We start from the raw sequence: 20,376 nt of genomic DNA on the forward strand, positions 1-20,376 counted from the left end.
GTGTTCCTCCAGCTGTTTGCGTATCTTTGTTTACTGTTTCTTCTGTTGTCTGATCAACAGCGATTCTGGCAAATGGATTCCCTGGTCTAAGCTGTACGGAGAAGTAGCCTTGATTGAAATGCCTGTACAACTCGGGGCATGTTTCGTGGAGTTGCGTCATCTGTGCATAGTACACTGGTAGATATCTAGCATAGTTCACCTTGTTCATTGCGAAACACCAAGGGATCACTCTTCTGACACAAGCCAAGTGAAGCATCCAGTCGCCTTCTCTATCCGCACGAATCAACCCCAGCAGGGTCTCTACCATATCAATATACATCATCCAGAAGCGAGCCAGGTCTCCATGTTTGGTTCGCAGAAAATGTAGGTATTTCGCGAACATGTCAAAGCTCTGTACACATGAATCATCATCGAGAGCAGCAGCGAGAGTCTCGTGGCAAACATCCTCCTTGATGCTGCGAATTTTGAGGTCAGTGCTTCGAATCTGGGGTTCCTTGTCAGGATGATTGCTTTCTATCCACACCTGGAAGCCCTTCCAAATGATGCGCATTAGTGCCTCGTACATCAACTTGTGGAGTTGCACAGCACGGTTGTATTGCTTGCCTTCCAGAACCCTGTTGATGGAACCTTCAGCGATTACTCCTGACTCAACAGCTACATCCCGAAGGCCTGCATCTCCAAACATTTTCCCAATGCTCGACATGAAGTTACAGATGGTATGGAAGTTCCCCATCATGAGCACGATTCTTCCATATCGATCGACATCTTTCCATGCTATTTCGGTCGCCTTAGCAAATAGTGCCTGGTCTAGCACCACCGGTATACGCTCAAGCTGAAGTGATGACATGATGTTCAGAGCTTCTCTGAGGATTTCTTGCACTGTTGCCATATCTGTGGCAGGCGCGTTTATAGTCGGCAGGTAGCCAACTACATCTTCCGTCACCTGAACACGATCTCTAGTCATGATGTTGAAACCAGTCCACGAACTGATTGTCTGGTCGCATGGTTCCAGCATGCGAGTCATAATCCATACGTGATTTCGGCGCTGCGCAAGGGATGTTGCGCCTGCAAGAGTGTCAGAAAGATCTGCAGGCTTGATTGCAGGTGGGCCCTCTCGTTTCCCACCGCTGTATATTGGAACTAAATCGCTGGATGACGGGATAGATCGCTTCTTATCTGCTTTGGATACTGCCGATGGAGGTTGGGGCGGCAAACACGACTGCGACTTCGGTTGGACGATGATACCGTTGACGCGATGCGATGTTCTGCCACCACTCAGCGATTCCTCTAGCCTGTCGATGTTATCGAATGCTAATACAGTCGGGACCGAAGGGTGCACATGTGACGGAAGTGGTACTGTATCTTTCTCCACACTTGCTAATTTGTCTATGCATAGCGCTGTCTCGATTTCTTCCAGAACTGTGTACGAACATCCGTGCCCGAGTCGATTCAATATTCTGATGACCTCTGTATTACCAGTGAGCGTTTTCATGACCCACGGAAGTAGGACATGCTTCGATGTTCTGATGGTACCCCGGTGTACAGCATTGATGATATCTTGAGCCATCGACCATACCAGTGTGTCGGCACGCGCAGAGCTACCCCCACTCCCGCAAATCAAAGTATGCAGAAATACACGAAGAGAATCTGGTATCTTCACGTAATCTGAAGTGAGTTCTGCTGGCTGAGGCGGCCAACGTTCATTGTAATGAGCATCTTTGATCTGGTGTCGCAGTGAAGTAGCTGCACGCACAATGTTACTTTCACCGTCCGTTCGTTCAAATGCTTTCACTTCTGCTTTCAGGTTTACGCACTCTGCAGCAATCTCTCGCTTTGTCAGATTATCGGGCATCAAGTATACACGGTGTTTCACATTGAAGAAGATGAGCGATTCTCCAAACTCTCTTTGTAATGTGCGCTGCAGATTCTTCTTGATGGAGTCACGAACATCAACTGAAAATGTATCTGAAGACAGGATATCTGTTGCAACATCAACTATTGGAACAATCCTCGGGTTCAAGAACAAGTCAGTGCGAATGAAATTGAATATACATCGTATCATTTCTTTTTTCTCGATATTATCTTCAATGTCAGTTTCTACTTGAGGTTTTTGGGGCCGTGTGTAGTTTCTATAGCAGGAGAAGTGGTAGTGAGCCTCAGCTGCAACCATATCTCGTGTAGTCAATGCCAAAACTCTCTCATCATTGCGAGCTGTCGCAGCATCTCTTATTGTCTTATCTGCTCGAAGTTCAACAGCCAAGACAACTGTTTCACGGGTACGACTGCCTTTTATGAATTTTGAAGCACGCTGGCAAAAAATGCATTTATCATCGTAGACCGTTGAAGTTGATCCTGTCTCTTCCCGTGATGATCGCCGTCGCACCGCATCGCCAGTATCAACTGAAGAACTTCTAGCTGCATTGGTCAAAGTAGCTAGGTGGTTTTTGTGAGTGAAGTCTGATCTACAAGCCCTATGGTATAATATTGGAATATTAGGAAGTTCAACTGCGCCTTCTTGGACTAGCTTTAGAATTGGATAAAAGTTTCTAACTGCGGCTGCGTCACACAATGTCTTCCAAGAACTGTTGCCCGCTGCCTTGCTTAGTTCAGAGAGTGGCGACTTCTTGCTGCACAGGATGCACGTTCCGGACTCAGGTTCAATCTTCGCCCGTTTCGCCTCGACACCGGCCATCTCAGCTGAAAGAACAAAAAGACTGACGTTAGATTACTCCGATATCCGAAAAGCTCGCCAGCTTACATAGACATACTCATCCAAGTCAGTGAACATGTTAGATGGCGCCACAATACAACTCTATAATAGAGTTGTATGTGGCGCCATCTAACATGTTCACTTTTAGTTCTTAAGCCACCCACCCCCCCCCAGCCCCCCCTCAGAAATTAATCAGGTCACCGCAACAAATCTCAGACTGAGATATAGAATATAGAATATAGATATAGAATAGACTGACGTCACTTTCGGCACTGGGTTCTGTGGGTTGATTATCGGCGGGAAATTCCAACTGACATAGTTTCGGTTTGTGGAAAGTGCATGCCTTTTCATATATTTTTTGTGTACACTCGTGGTGGATGATATGTTTTAGTTTTTGAGTTATTTTTATAGAGAGATAAACGGTGTAGCACAATGCATAATTTGGAAAATCATACCAGTGTTGTTTCACTAAAAAAAGTACAAGTCTAATAATAAAATATTGAAAAATATATGATTTTTTTTCGATAATTGATTTTTATAATAATTAATCTAAAACAAAATGCTTCATATTATTTTTTATTTAGACGGTACACATCGGACGTATATTTAGTCGTCAACCGCACATCGATAGCTAGTATAGAAGTCCAGATACACGTGCAACAATGTACCCCACCAAATGGGCATTTTCGAGCTGGGTGGTTTCAAAGATGGCGTCCATCCGGGCACTAAGCTACCGTTCTCAGATGTCCATCACACCTTTTCTGACACTTGAGACATTGGTCTAATGGAAAATCATAATGAGAATTACTCCCCCCCCCCCCCCCCCCCCCCCGGAGCATTCACTTCAAAAAATGGCCGGTTGGCTCAAGGACTACATGGGCATAATCGATCCCGTGCCCCATTTTGGCCGATCCCTCCGTGTGTTACGCTTTGGCTGCCAGCAGCATTCACTGCCCTTGGTTTGCCCGAAACTAGCCCAGTAACACGAGGTCGGCCTAAGAAGAGGGAGGAGCGCGGGGGTCGAGGAGGGGCGGTGCCAAGGAGCACGTCAGAGGCGATGACGGTAAGGGCCATCAGCCAACCAGGGCTCTGAGGACATGGCGTGATAGGGCATGGTGAAGAACGTCTGGTGAGTTCCAGAGGGTTCTAAGGGTGTGGCAATAAAACCCTTTGCGCGAGGCCCCCACCTGAGTTATGAGAAGGGATGCGCGGTGTTGAATCAAGTTGTGAGGGAGGACTCTGAGCACTCGTATGAAAAGGACTTGTCAGCACCGGAGTTATAGGAAGGGAGAGGACTCGTGTGAACAAGACTGTATCCAGAGGACTGGAAGGAGTTGCATTTTATTGAACTATTACGTACGCAGCCACGCGAGTGATTAACCGACAGAGCCCAGCCCTGCCGTTCGCCCCGTAATTATCCCGTGCACGCCAACGACACGCAGAGAGCTCCTGCCATCTCTGTTTCATCTACTTCGTGGTGCGAGCTGGGGACTGGAGGGAGAGCTGCCCGGACGCCATCCCTGGACGTGCTGACCTGTTCATCTGCAATCCCCGTGTGCGTCTGTGTATGAGACGGGCCCGTTTGTCTGGGTATTAAGTATAAGACTGTTTAAGGACTGCACTGTCTTCTTCTTCTGATCATTGTATATCGTGTAAATAAATCTTGTTATTCCTTTTCTTCCAATTCGACCGTTTCTGTGATTTCCATCATTGGGTAAGTGTGGCACGAATAAGAACTGCTTGGATCAGGGTCCAGTCATTGATAACGGCTCGGGTCACGGGTTCGCTACCGCTCGGCGTATCCACCAACACCCGTGATTCGTGCGGGGCTTATTTCCTCGTTTCTGGGCAGCGCGAGTAATTAGGTAATAGTGAATTCTTAGTCCTAGAACCCTATTTCGTGCTGTCCGGGAAGGACGTCATAGGTCCCGGGTCCCGTCGGTCAGTCAAAGACAAGGGGACTAATCCCCCCTTGGTAAGGGGAAAAGGCCGGCGTTGAGATCCGCAACAATATATATTGTTGTGGTTTTTATAACCCTCCACTTTGTAAATATCTGTAATATTCCCTTATAAATAATCCCCTGTAAATACTCCCATTTTTGGTGTAAAGGTCAAAGGTCGCACCCTAGTTAGGCCACGAGCAACATGTAGCACACCATAGGCTTCTCCTTTAGTTATTTCATTCGTCTGTGTTTCAGGTAAGGATCTGTTCCCAATAGTTGAATCTGCGTTGTATTAATTAAATAAGAGTAGGCCCCCTTGTCAATTCATATTGCGGCGTAGCCTTCCTCCAAATTGTGTTCCTGGGCTTGCCAGTAGCGTTCGCTGCCTGACTCAGCCGCCATTGAACACGAGGTCAGGCTTGGAGAAGAAGGGGGTGGGGCGGCAAGAACGAGGTGTGGCCACGTCAACTCACACCAGGGCGTGGCTGGTAAGCCCCCACCAGCCAACCAGGGCTAAGGTGAGCTCGTTAATAGGCGTGGCTCGATGAAGCGTGGCTTGATTTCTAAGCGGGTTATAAAAGCGCAAGCGCCAAACCCTCTCAGGAGATGCGCGAGGGGAGGCCATTGATGACGGACTGCGCCGGAGGATGCTGATTGTGAACGAACTGCACGGGGAGCGCTCGATTGATTGTCACATTGTTGGAGCGACCTGCGTGAGGGTACCCTCTGAGACGAACGTTGGGAGAGAGAGAGTTGGCACAAAGATTATGTACGCGGCATCCCAGTCCCCCGCATAATTATAAGGTCCGGTCGCGCGCCAACGACACGCGAAGCTGCCTGCCATTCTTCGCGGTGGACCCGGAGCCTGGAACCATCTGCTTGGACCCTTCTCTTCCTTCCCACCACCACCACCCCATTCGTGTAAGTATTTGTACTGTCCTGGGCGTGTGATAATATAAGACTGTTTAAGGCTGCCCTGTGTCAATGCTTCTTCTTCTTCTTGTATATTCCCTTCTTTCATTTCCTCTTCGGGTTTCTTGTACATAATTAATAAATTATATTTGTTCTTCCTTTACTTTGGTTCCTCTCATCCGGTCGCTTGCGTCCTGTCCCCAATTGAATATCGGTGGCACGATATAGAAACCGCTCAGAATCGGGTTAGTCTTTCTGCTAACTCTCTGCTCGACTTTCTGCTCGAGCTTCGGATTGCTAAACCGCTCGGCAAATTTCCATCTTGTCCGTGGCTCGGGCAGAAGTAGCGCCCTGCTTTGCGGCGAGGTTGGCGAAGGTATCTGGGAACCCATTGACCAGTCACCCTGGTCAATCTCAACCCCGCAAAGGGAGCGCGATATCTTCTAGGACTCGGACGGCCAGCTTAATAGACGAGGGGATTAAACCCCCCTCGGTAAAGGGAGTGCCGTAATCCGAGATCCGCAACAATATATATATATATATATATATATATATATATATATATATATATATATATATATACACACACACACAGACTTGGCATTTAATATGGAATATATATATTTTTCTTGACTTGGGTTTACTTTCTTAACTCAGTATATCAATCCGGTGAGTTTCTTTTACACCTTGTTGATTTATTTGTTAAAAGAACCATGTCACTGATTGTCTGTCGCAGCAAGAAGTCAACAACAGGATTATATCACAGGTGGCATGGCAAAATGTACGGACAGGTGCATTTGATGATTGGCTTCACAGTCGGGTATACAAGGGTTTTTCCGTTCTGTATTAGTGGAAAACAACTGCTGTACGTCTCCAAAAGTTATTGCCACTTCCTCTGGAGATGGTCCGTCAACTCGACAATGCTGTTTGTCATGGAGTGGTGGCTTTACGAAATTACGGCATGAAACGGCGTGCTATTGCTCGGCAGTATGGCAACACTCAAGGTCAGGTGTCAAAGATCCTGAAACGAAATGCTCAGAGGGGTGTCCCTACTCCAATATCGAGGGCAGGATGTCCCCACAGAGCCACAAGGAGGGATGATCGCCAGCTGCACCGGTTAGTCCGCAATGGCCATACCAAGTCAGCTAATCGGCTTAGGGCTGAGTGGCAGCAACTGACAAATGTGCCTGTATCCAGAAGGCTAGTCAACCAACAACTGGTTCAAGCAGGCTATCGTGCCAGGCATCCCCTGAGAAAGCCACGCCTGACCAGACAACACCGCCAGCGCCAATTGCAGTGGGCCAGAGAGCACCGTCAATGGCAGCCAGGACACTGGAATCACGTGATCTTCAGTGACGAGTCTAGATTTCTGGTCTATCATCAAGATGGCTGCGTCCGAGTGCGCAGACAAGTGCATGAAACCTACAACAAAGATTGTATAGTGCCAAGAGTCCAAGCTGGAGGTGGTGGGGTGACCGTTTGGGCTGCTTTTCATGCAGGGGGCAAAACTGACCTGGTTGTTCTGAATGGAAATCTGAACCAGTTCAAGTACAGGGCCATTCTGGAAGAAACATTGCTTCCATTTGCTTGTGCAGCCTTTCGAGGAAACTTTGTCTTCCAAGATGACAACGCACGGCCTCATCGTGCTCGCATGATCCAACACTTTCTTGCTGACCGTGGTGTAGAGCATATGGAGTGGCCTGCCATGTCCCCGGATATGGATCCGACAGAGAACTTGTGGGCAGAATTAACGCGTCAAATCGACCACTTGGACCAGCAGCCGACCTCTGTGCGTGAATTGCAGCAGGCTATTGTCACTGCATGGCAAGCAATTCCTGTCCAAACCTTGGAAATCTCGTGAACAGCATGCCTCAACGTGTACGTGCTCTCCTGAATGCTCGTGGGTGTTACACGAAGTACTAAACTGTAATTTTACTGTCTATAATCCCAGTCGTAATTTAACTTTTGTTTTTTTGGCTAATGTGCAAAATAAAGAGATACTTCTGGAAAACGTGCAGAAGTTTAACACAGTACTGTCCATGAATTGAGTTTGATATCAGTTTACATCACTTTCAAGGATCCATTTATTTGTTTCGAAATGTCAAATGTGGTTTTTGTTTCTTTTAAAGGTCACATTAACAAAATCTAGAATAATTTCAACATGATTCCAATGAACTTTTGGTTCTAAGACATCTTGAAAAGTAAGTTCACCCCCACAAAAAAAATATATTCCATATTAAATGCCAAGTCGATATATATATATCTCTATATATATCTATATATATATATCTATATATATATATCTATATATATATATATATATATATATATATATATATATATATATATATATATATATATATATATATATATATATATATATATATATATATATATATATATATATATATATAATATATATATATATATACACATACATATACATATACATATATACACACACACACACATACATATATTGGAGTTGAAGACGGTCGAAGAAGAACTTGGAGTGCCACTGAAAAACACAAACAAACAAACATTTTGCACATTAGAGAGTTCAAAGAACGCATTACTCCACAGTATTCAAGTATATAATTCAATTGAAATAAAATATTGATTTAAAAGTCATATTAAAAAACTTCCCGGAAGTTTAGTGCCGTTGATGCATTGTGTGTTGCACCTTTATTTAACACGTTACATTAGTTATTTATACTTGTTTTTTGTGTCATTTATGACATCCTTAAGAACATTACGTTTGTCTGTCGAACAAAATTGAAAATCATTACAAACAACAGACAGTAAAAATATTATCTCGCTCCTCTCTGCGCATGTGCGATCGGGACAAATTTGGAGCCAAATTACTGTGAAGCTGCAGGTTTGTTTTCCCATCCATGTTCAAAATAAAACATTTAATTGAAATAAAGTTGTTCATCAATCATAAACTGATGTTTATATGCAGACAGACAAGAGTGAAGCATTTGCTTTACCCCACTTTTTGCTTTGCGTTTGTGGGGTATTTGCATATAAACAAAGAAATATAAGGGTATTTTTGAAAGGGCGCACAAACAACCGCAACGACGATGACTACCTTTTATAAAAGATTCTTCGTTTTCCAGGTGGTTCACTTATTTGTACATGGTGTTGGAGACTCGTGTCTCTAATTTCTACTCAATGTTTCCCCAGTCTGGATTGCACGTGATGTGCGTTACTAAAAATGCCTCTACCAGAACAAAAGGCGTTCCTAAAAAAAAATACTGGCTCACTCTTTGCAATCATCCCCAATGTTTTCTATTGATCACTTTCTTTTTTCCTATCCCTAAACCTTATATACTGTATCCCCTATCTTATCTATCCCCTATCCTTATCTATCCCTATTCCTCCCCACACCCATTGTTTTGCCAAGTCTCCCTCTATCTTGGCCTTCAACTCTGCTGTTGGTGTCACCCCCCTCTCTCAACCCTTACTTTTGTCCTGTTGTCTCCTGATCTGTTCATTGTACTCGTAATAACACTTCCACGAGCCTCAACTATGTATGCACAATTAAAAAAAAAAAGCCTGGTGAAGATGCACCCTTTGACCGGTGTCTTTTAAGTGTTGACTGCAAGAGTCCCTTGAAGATGACTCGATGTCACTGGTTGACGACTCGACCGATCCACAAACTGTTCCCCAGTTCAAGGCATTGATCCTAGAGGATCAGCGTGTTAAGGTCACTGAACGATACAAAGCGGCCTTCTTTGGGCTTATCTAAAGTCTTAGTAAAATGAATTCCCAAAATCTCAGCACTCACCATCAACAAATTGGTGGCGTCATGTTACGAGCTTGTCGAACTGTTCACTGCAGTTCCAACCAACTTCATAATTTGTGTTGTAACTGGTGATGAAACATGGCTTTACCACTGTAGTCACAAAACTAAATCGGAATCCATGCAATGGAAGCACAAGGGATCACTGGCACCCAACAAATTTCACACTCGACCCTTGGCCGATGAGATTGCGGCCTCATTTTATTCTGGGATGCCAAGGGAATCAACCCTGCTGCAGGTTGATTGTCTTATAAAATTACATTCACAGGGGAATGTTAAGCCAGACTTGTGCAAAAATTGTGGCAGTACATCAAGGAGAATTGTTGATGAAATACAGTACATGCTTCTACCTCACAACAATATGTGCAGGTGCACAAGGCCCCTGTTGCGCAGACTTCAAATAATGACTGGTTTTCCAGAATGACTTCAATTCAAATCTGGCCTCTCGTATTATCTATTTTGACTTGTGAAATCCCAATTGTGCAGCAAATGATTTTCTGATGATGACTGAGTAACTGAAGCAACTGAGACTTGGCTGAAGGAGCAATCTGAAAACTTCTGTTTTACTGCCGTGGAGGGATTAATAGATAAATGGAGCAAGCACATTGAAGCCACAGAGATCTTGTATTGATCATACTAAAATATGCAATTTGGCTTCCTGTCTGTCTGATGATTTTTTGACCACGATAAATTCCAATGTTACTTATCCAATCTCAACCAAACGTGACAGGATGACTAAGGGTTACACAATGAAGGTTGTAGCACATTCATTTCCCCCCCTCCCCAATGGGATTTTCTCCCCCCGAGCAGGTTTCCCCCACAATTGCCGTCAATGGGGTTGCGTGTTGAGTTGTATATCCATGTCAAGGTAGCTTTATCGTGGCGTTTTTCCAAGGCCGCTTTTAACCCTTTGAGTACGGGATTTTTTTTGATAAAAAATACCCCCCGGTTCGGGATTAATTTGGCATTACGGGAATGCAACCACGTACTGCCGATCTATTCATAGTCGATAAATGTGGATAATGTTTAAATGTTCAAATGTTTAAAGTCGATAATGTATAGTCGATGATGTGTAGTAACATCATCTGTACACAAAACTTTTTCCCGGGTTGTGGCACTGGACGGCATCCGTACTCAAATGGTTAAGAACAAAACAAATATAATAGCATAATATTAATGTTATTACAAAACAATATTAATACTAATAATGTCCCACCACCCCCAAGGAGTTTTCCTCCATGAACAAATGCCGTGTCAATATTTATAAATAGCTTATCATGGTGTATTCGTGGGAGCAATGGCCCAACGACCTCTACCAGAAGTAAAAATATTATAAACCACAAACACGTGTGATTAGCTTTTTAAACAGTCACTAATGATCTTTATATCACTAAAAAAGAAATTTGGAGGAATCCCGACATCCGTGAGGTAAGTTTTACTTACAGAACTGAGCGAAGATCTACTGTACTCTATATACCCCACAAGTGTTGGGTTAATAACATGACGCTTCCTGCCGCTCACTTGGCGTTTTTCGGAGATAACTTTTGAAACTCGCTCTTGCTGTTTAACACGAAACTGAAGGGGAGGAAGCCCGGGTTGTGCTCATTTGCCAAGCAGCTAGTTAGCATTCCATGCCAGCTGATCCATAACGGTTTTTAATGTGTTGCTTGCTTGAATGCTTAAACCACCTGGCGATCTTTCCACAAGAAACTTGGTAAATGAACACACACCCAATGTTCTTGAGACCTGACCATAGAGCGACTGTTATCTATATACCCTAAAGAGGAATGACCCTTCTTGTTGCTCCCATAGTGAGCGGGTGTACTATTAACATTAACAAGTAAGACGTCGTAGCACTATACTAGTGAAATGCAAATGAAGAATAGTTGCCATAGAAACAGCAATTTGCCAATTTTGAAAATTTCACCTGTGAAGTGTTTTATATGATTGAACGTTATACATAACAAATTTGGCTGGTAGATTTTACCACTTTGTTCAAATAGGTGTTTTGCATGCTTCAGATGGCCTTGACCTTGACCTTTGATTAGTTGTGACCTAATTTTACAGACATGTGCTACATATACCTGCAAATAAGCTGTGAAAGTTTCAATTTGACATACTGGAAAATGATTGTTGCATGTATGGCAAGAAAATCACAAAAAGTCCCATTTCATTATGAAGGGGTGAAATTGTTGCCATTGTAAACCATTGACCTGTCAAAACTGCCAAAATCTATCATTCTGATTTTGGTGAGGCAATTCCATGACCCCCAATATGCCAATTATGTTAAAACTGGCAGATTACCCTCCCTCTGGGTGAGTGTCATTTGCGCATTACTGTACTTGTTGAAAAAGTATACAGTCACATGAAAAGGTAAGTACACCCCATGTAAAGTTTAGACTTTTTCAACATATTTCAACATACAGCTATTTGATCTTCATTTCAACAATATTGATAGATAAAGGTGATATAATATAACAAATATCATGAAACATTTACATTTTGTAGTCCGTTGTATAATTTAAATAAAAATAAATGCAAATTTCGCATGTGGAAAAAGTAAGTACACCCTTGGCTCTAATGGGTGGTATTGCCCCCTTTGGCAGAAACGACCTCAAGTAGGCGTTTCTTATAATTGTCTACCAGTCTCTGTCATCGACTGGGAGAAATTTTTGCCCACTCCTCCATGCAGAATTCTTTCAGCTGTGGGATGTTTGAGGGTTTTTTTGGATGCACAGCTCATTCCAAGTCCCCCCACAACATCTTGGTGGGATTTAGATCCGGGCTTTGACTTGGCCATTCCAGAACCCTCCATTTCTTTCTTTTCAGCCATTCCTTGGTGGATTTACTGGTATGTTTAGGGTCATTGTCATGTTGCAAGGTCCACCTTCGGTTGAGCTTCAACTTTCCGACAGATGGCCTCACATTATCCTCAAGCACCCTCTGGTACAATGAAGAATTCATAGTGGATTTGATGATGGTGAGCTGCCAGGCCCTGATGCAGCAAAGCTGCCCCAAACCATAATATTTCCACCACCATGATTTACCGTTGGTATCAGGTTCTTGTGGTCAAATGCTGTCTTTGGTTTTCGCCAAACATGTCTTCTGGTACTGTGGCCAAATAGCTCTACCTTTGACTCATCTGTCCAGAGCACATTGTTCCAGAAGTGCCGGTCTTTGCCACGGTGTTCATTGGCAAACTTTTGTCTTGCCCTGATGTTCTTTCTGGACAGCAAATGTTTCCTCCTGGCACACCTCCCATGTAGATCAAATTTGTGTAGTCTCTTTCTAATGGTAGACTCGTGCACTTTGACATCAACAGTGGCAAGAGCTACCTGTAGGTCCTGTGATGACATTCTGGGGTTCTTTGAGACTTCTTTCAGCATCTTGCGGTCTGCTCTCGGGCTGAACTTGCTGGGGCGGCCCGGCCTGAACAAGTTGGCAGTTGTTTGGAATCTTCTCCACTTGTAGATGATCTTCCGGACAGTCGAATGATTGATTTCAAATTGTTTGGAGATCTTTTTAAATCCCTTCCCAGACTCGTAGGCATCTACAACCTTCTTTCTGAAGGCCTCAGAGAGCTCTTTTGATCTCGGCATTGTGACGCCGCACACTTCAACAACAAAGAGCAAACCAAACTAAATGTCTTGAGAGAACCATAATACGTTTTGCCTCGTACTGAGCACTGTTTCAGTTGCTGAGCACAGATGGTGCCGTACCGTTTGTGTATTTTTAAATGTACCCCCGTCCAAGTTGGGTTATTTTTAATCTTCACCACAATTGGTATTCCAACGAGCATAAAGCCAAGCACGGGTGCACATCCGGACCTTTTGATATGGTCAGCAATATAAATCAACTGATAATTATAAACTAGATTGCTTGTTTTTTAATTAAAGGACTTTGACATCAGGATATATGAGTACATGTTTTGCATCCATTTCAAAGACCTTGGTAAACGATTGATACATTAACACAGCACGTGGTTCTTGGAATTCCCAAAGTCACAACTCCTGATGCATCAAACAAGCGTATGCTTAACCCGAAAGATCGGGTTTTGATGAACTGAAACTTTCCATCTACCTCTATGTCTGAAGCATTTAATCAAAAATGATTGCATAGCACTTCCATATGTGCTGCCTTCTTGTCCGTTGCAGAAGCCACCATCATCGTTACTCACATTGCAGTTCAGTGCCATCATCCAGCCACTAGTGCATGCGATAGTTCAACTATTTCCTACTTTTGTTTGACAGGCATGCAGCAGTTCAACTCCAACCTTCTCTTCGTTGGTTCATATAGCAAGCGGTGCAAAATGCTTGTGTTGATGTTTTGGGTTTTCATCCCACCATCTGTTATCTGGAAAAGAACGAGTTACTTTGTGCAGTTACTGCATTGTGCTGCTTCTAATGACTGGCCTCTTGATGGCAACTGCTTTACCATGCTGTCTCGGCGTCTTAAATGCCACGACCTAAGTCTTGGAAAAAGAAACGGTTACTTTCTGGATCAGCAGGTTCCTTCCACTAGGACTGGCCTTTCATTACTGCCTTAAAAAATGATTACTTTGCGTTTAAAAAATCGTTTTGGTGTGTTGATGAGGTGCAGTTTAATGGAGACTGCTTACCTCCAGAAATTTGACCATGGTGTTACGAGCACCGTCACCGAGCTGCCTGATTGAATGAAATTATTTGACAATCTTTAATTTGGCAGGAGGAACCGATGAGGCTCTCGCTTTCTATTAATTGCTCGCACTCGTTTCTCTAACTAGGCCTTTTGAGTGAAATGGTCACCTTCATGGTCCTAGGCAGAACATGTTTGTTCCTTCATACTTACTACTGCTGCCACGACCACCCCTCTACCTTGGATGCAGGTGATGAGCTTGACCTGTGGCATGTACGAGAGGAGGAAGAGGGTGACCCAGAGGAAAGTAGTGTGGTGTTCATGGCTGTACTTGTGCGAGCACTCATGAAGCTTCGTAAGGTTCCAGAGGCCGTGAAGGCCATTAAAGAGAACTTTGAGAAGGAGATGCAGCAGATTGTCCGTCGCTCCACCACACAAGTGGCTGACGGTGCATTTCAACATGGCAAGAACACCACCTTGGAAGACCAACCCTGGTAAAAATAGCCTCCATGCTTTCGCCGTGTCACATTTTCTTTCTTTCCTGAACTCTTCAAATTAATATGGCAAAATCAACTAACAAGGAAACTTATCTTGTTGTTGAGATAAACATTGATGTTGTTTTTTTATTTGGGTTTGACCTGCTGTATGCTGCTGCTCTTTATGAAACGTTTCCTGTATACGCTGATTGAACTACGTCGTGTAAATATCTGTTTTATTCTGCATTGATCTCTCAAATTCTGATCATCCAATCAGGACATTTTGCGTTTTTATTGACGCTGATTGATACTGATGAGTCAAAGATGCTTACGTGCACAGGGTAATTGCAAAGTGATCACCTTTTTGGGGATTCTTGTTTTTCTTTCCAAACTTTACATTTTGAACGATACTTGGGAGACAGCTAGCATTTCCATCAAGAAGCAAACACCATTTTGGCTTCTTAAACTGGTCATTGTATCATGAAGGTGTTGGACAATAATCGTATTCCATACAAATACATTTACTTGAATCATCAGAACATTATTTAACGATGGACAAATCAGAACTGTGTATTAATTTGAATCTGGAATTCCAAGTTTCACTCAGATACGAACACCATACAGGGCAACTCAGAATCTGTGTTTGTGTTTTACCATTTATTTAAATTTTCCCGTTTTTATCTTTCACTGCATCACTCATCAACATCAATAACTTGTATGCTGTTGTAAGCTGCTTGTTGTTTCTTTTCAGACCCTTTATCGTGCTTTGTCGTGCTTGTGTTCGTTTTTCCATTAAGGTCCTAAACATTCCTTGATAACTCGAATTTAATTTTGATCCAAGACTGCTGGGACATTATACTATTGTAAGTTTAACACTGCTTGATCTGGATTGGTACTGAGGGACAATGAAAGATCACCATTTTTGAAATTCCAAAATCAACCTTTTACAATAATAACTAGATGGTATTCATCGAATACTTACCCCGTGCAGTCTTGAGAAGGACTTGGTGCGAGGCAACACTTCTGTTTTTTTTTGTTTTTTTTTAAGGCTTTTTTTCTTCAATCCAATATGATTCATGGGCTAAGTTGTGAAGTTGTGTTGTTCTCAGAGTTTTGTTCCAAAGGCTCTTTTCAGGATTGTCGCTGAGGGTCCCCTCCCACTCCTCCCACCCCACTACCCCCCCCCCCACACCCACCCCCCTCCTTGTACAGCCTCAAACTCTAGTTTGTTTGTGGTAACGTTCCCAGTGGTGGTTTTCAAGATCCCTGTAAGGTTCTTCTTTATCATTTCCATTGCCCCAGTTATCACTGGTACAATTTCAGCACTCTTCAGCTTCCAGGATCTTTTCACTTAATTATTGAGGTCTTGGTATTTGGTCATTTTCTTGATTACTGCATTATTTAGGCCAAAATCACTAGGTACTGACATCTCAATCAGCAATGCTGTCTTTTCTATTTTGTTCCTGAGTACTATGTCCGGTCGCAATGCTTTATTTTTTTTATGTTCACACTCGATGGGATCATCAGGTCATATGTGGGCATGACGTCCTTGTTTTCAGTGATTGCTTTTGGTTCATGTTTTTCACGCATTTTGTGGAACCGGGATATTGAAATTTCTGCAGAAGTGCCAGTGGATTACTCCACATACCTTGTTGTGCCTTTGGGTGTACAGCTGCTCTGACATGAGTTTTTACATCCTGATAGGAGGTGACTCATGCTTTTTATGCCTCCGCCGACGAAGTCGCCAGAGGCATTATGTTTTCAGGTTGTCCGTCCGTCCGTCTGTGATAGGTTTTCATTACCGCGACAGGTTTTTGTTACTGCGACAACTTGAGAACGGCTCACGGGATCTTAGTCAAACTTCGCACAGGTATGTATAATGAGGAAAAGATGAACCGATTAGATTTTGGGGTCACAAGGTCAAGGGGCAGAGGTCATGTTAGGTAAAAATACTGTTACCGTGATAACTTGTGAACCAGTGATGGGATTCTAACCAAATTTGGTACACTTATGTAGAATGATGTAAAGAGTAACTGATTAGAGTTTGGGGTTCTGAGGTCGAAGGTCAGACGTCATGTCAGGTAAAAATTTGAGAACTTGTGAACAGCTGAAGGGATTTAAATTAAAACTTGGTACAGGTATTATAATGATGTAAACATGAACTGATGAAATTTTGGGGTCAATAGGGAAAAGGTCAGAGGTCATGTCAGGTAAAAATGTGCTAACTTGGGCACAGCTGAATGGATTTAAATCAAACTTGATCCAAGTATTATAATTATATAATAATGTGGGCGGAAGCATATCAGTCGACGCCGTGACGTCGAAAGTGCCGTTCTCGTTGTTTCTACCTTGCAGAAAGTACACTTTTCTGATTGACTCAGTCCTGCCATCTTTTTAAAGCCAGTGGTGTCGTCTCCTTGGTCTTGGGTATTAATAATGATTCATTCTCCGTCCCAGTTAAACTGACCTCTTCTTCGCCATTCCAGTGATCCTTCTTTTCTATCCTCAATCTGTCCAACGCTGTTTTTTATTATTATTTATTTCCCTGCTCTTTTGTCTTTCTTCTAGCTGTCACTACTCACTATATTTTTAATCTGCTGGTATTTAATCTTGGATTTTTATTTTGTCTTTTTTGCAATTGTTGGGGCTGTATTTATTGCTGTTTCGGTTTGGTGTGTGACATCTTCCAATTGCACATGTTTTTGGAAGTTTTTTTGCAAGGTGAGTGAGAGATACCTTTTTTGGTTTGTTGTGCTTTTGCACAAATTGTATTCAGTAGTCTGTTGAGCTTTTCACAGACTCTGCTAATCCTACATTTGTCGTCCTGTGCACTTGATTGAGTTCCATCAGGCCGCTACCTCCTTTTTTCCTCTGCAGGTACATTCTTTGGATGATGTGATTTTTGGAGAACATTTTGTGGATAGTGAGGCGTTTCCTTTTTTCCAACACATTTGCCCCATCTAGGTTTTTGATATCTGCTTGTGTCCAGTTTACTATTCTGCAGCTGTGCTGGAACACTGGTACAGCTAGTTGGTTTATGGCTTTGATTTTGTTTCTTTGGGTGAGATATGTTTTCAGGATCAGCCTCATTTTATGCAGGTATTCTTTGATAATTGTTTTGTGCATTTTTATGACAAATTTGGTGGCCCTCTTCTCCTCTAAGGTATTTTAAAGATGCTTCGTTGTCTAGCTCCTGTATTGTTGTATCTAGATCGATTTTTATGTTGTCCATTTTTGTTGGTCTACCTTGCACGATTGTGTACTTGGCACACTTATCTAGGCCAAATTCCATTTGGATGTCGTCAGAGAACCGTTTCACTCATTTCAGTTGTTTCGCAAATTTTTCGTCGTCCGGTGCAAGGAGTTTTACATTATTCATATACAGTAGATGCGTCACCTTTTCTGTTTCTTTGGATGTTCGGGTTCATCCGTGTCTTTGCTCATGACTGAGTTTACATTGTGTGTCCAGGGCCAGGTAAAACGAGAGAGGGGAAAGGCTGTCTCCTGGAAGATCCTGCGTCGTATCTTTACTCTTGGTATTTCAATCTTTCCTTCTGAGTGCTGCAGGATTAGTGTGGCATTCCATATATCAATGGCTTTCTCGATCAGCTGGTTTCATTGGGGATTTATCTTGTGCATTTGCATGCACTTTTTCATCCATGAATATGGGACACTGTCAAAAGCTTTTTTTTATCGTCGATCCATGCTGTGGACAATTTGCTTTTGATTTTTTGATACAGAGCTTTCTCTGTTGGGGGCCTGTGAGCCTTTGTTCTGAGTTTCTTTTTTAATACTCCAACACATTTGCCCCATCGAGAGTCAATAACGGGGCTTCTGTTGCACCACTCAAGGGTTGATCCCATTGTTGTTTGCACCATGTGTTATGTCTGCCACGATGTTCCCATTCACACTCACTTTCTTTCTACTCTGGGTGCCGCTACATGGAGCTTTTAGCATCCCATCTGATATATTATCCTCGCTGTTTCGCTCGGGGACGCATAGCCTGCTTTTATGAGCCGTGCATGTGTCTCTGACCTTTGGCCCCATGCGGTGATTTCCCTCCGACTCGACATTTCCCACAGTCTCGGTAAACCTACTCGTGGCCTCCCGGTATCTCCCTCTGCCATTCACACCATGTACTATGTCCGCCATGATAGTCCTCCTCGTGCTCTCTTTCTTCCTTCTCCAGGTGCCACCACAGGGACCGCTAGTCGTTTCATCAGAAATGGTAGCCTCGCCGCTTCTTTAGTGGCTGCGGCTGTTATGAGGTGTGCACGTTTCTTTGACCTTTGGCTCACTGCAGCAATGTCTATTTGTGCATTCCACACTTCTTGAGCCCACCTTGCTGTTCGCATGTCGGCGGTTCAGCATGGGCCTTTTCTCCGTGTCACACCTGCTCATGCTTTTCAGCCTCTAAATTCCTTTTTTTTTTTTTTTTTGTATACAGAATCGAGGCTCGTGAAAGAGCTAATATTTATCACACAAATAAATCAAACACAAACAAAATATATAAAAAGAGGGAGCGGTAGACAAGATGGGGAGAGAAGGGGAAGCAGACAAACACAACATTTGAGAGCAGGGACATCGGGAGATGTGTGGGAGGGAGAGGGCTTGGGGGGAGGAGGCGTGGACAGGGGAGGGGGGGGGGGGGTGGGTTGGAGAAGTATAAAACACAAGGACACCAAGGACTTCCAGAAGTTGGTATTTCAAAAAAGTGGATTTGGGGCGTAATTAGCGGGGGTAGAAAAGATCAAGGTTTTGGATGGGGGAAGATAAGAGATGGTGGTGAACAGCTGTTTTAAAGACCTGGAGGGAGGAGTGGGATTGAAGAGAGTGAGGGAGTTTGTTCCAGAGGTGGGAGAAAAGAGGAATGAAGGAGTGAAGGTGAGCAGAGTCTTGATTTTGGCAGTTTAACCATAAGAGGGTTGCAGGCAGATCTTGTGCGACCTGTAGGAATATTTGGGGGACAGAGCCCAGAGAGAGCTCGGGGGCAAGGCCGGAGAGGAGTCGGTAGAAGACGGAAAGACCACCAACCTGCCTGCGGTGAGTGCGTGAAAGGCCCTCGGAGTTAGCTTCATCGCGGGAGATTCCAACGATTCTGAACGCTTTGGTTCAACAGCGTGAATACGAGCTAGGTGTGAGGCAGGAGCACCAGCCCAGAGGGGAGAGCAGTATTCCATTGACCTGCGGATGAAAGCCTTGTATGTGGTGAGGAGCTCAGGTGTGCCAAGGAAGGACTTCGCACGACGGAGGATGCCCAGTCGGCGACTGGCTTTGGAGGCCAGATTTGAAATGTGGTTTTCCCAGGAAAGATCATGGCAGATAGTGAGACCCAAAAGCTTGAGTGACAGAACTTCTTGGAGAGGATTATTCAGAAAGTGGATGGGAGGGTTGTCCAGTCGGTCTTTTCGGAGAGACATCGGAAGAGTGTTAGATTTGTCAGGATTGAAAGACATGTTCCACTTGTTTGCACAGTCTGTGATTTTGTCCAGGTCTGCAGAGAGTGAGGAGGCTGCAGACTGCCGATCTGAGGGATGAGGAATGGAGCGACAGAGAGTAGAGTCATCAGCAAAGAGATAGAGAGGATTTTCAAGAGAGTCAGAGAGATCATTGATGAAGACCAGAAAAAGCACAGGGCCCAGAACACTGCCTTGGGGAACTCCAGCCTGAACACGAAGAGGAGATGAGAGAAACCCATTCAGGGCCACACGTTGACTACGACTAGAGAGGAAGTCCGCCAGCCATGCATGGAGATTTCCATGGATACCAAAGGAGGAGAGTTTGGTGAGCAGAGCGGGGTGCCAGACCGTATCGAAGGCACGTGATATGTCTAGGGAGACGGCTCTGATTTCCTGTTTGGCATTGAGGACCTCCATCAATTGTCGAGAAAGCAGAAGCAGCATGTCCAGAGTCGAG

The 20,376-nt window shown here is 43.8% G+C and overlaps 1 protein-coding gene across 1 annotated transcript in view; it reads left to right on the forward strand.

The window, feature by feature from the left end:
- The window catches only part of EXOC4 (exocyst complex component 4), a 314,735-nt gene that overhangs the window by 73,159 nt on the left and 221,200 nt on the right, over positions 1-20,376 (forward strand). Inside the window, exon 5 of the mRNA XM_068131080.2 lies at positions 14,235-14,478. Within this exon, the coding sequence (XP_067987181.2) occupies positions 14,235-14,478 (244 nt within the window). The remainder of the gene's footprint in view (positions 1-14,234; positions 14,479-20,376) is intronic.

The sequence above is a fragment of the Myxine glutinosa genome, chromosome 11, assembly GCF_964187855.1.
Source record: "Myxine glutinosa chromosome 11, kmMyxGlut1.1, whole genome shotgun sequence".
Classification (NCBI taxonomy): Eukaryota; Metazoa; Chordata; class Myxini; order Myxiniformes; family Myxinidae; genus Myxine; species Myxine glutinosa.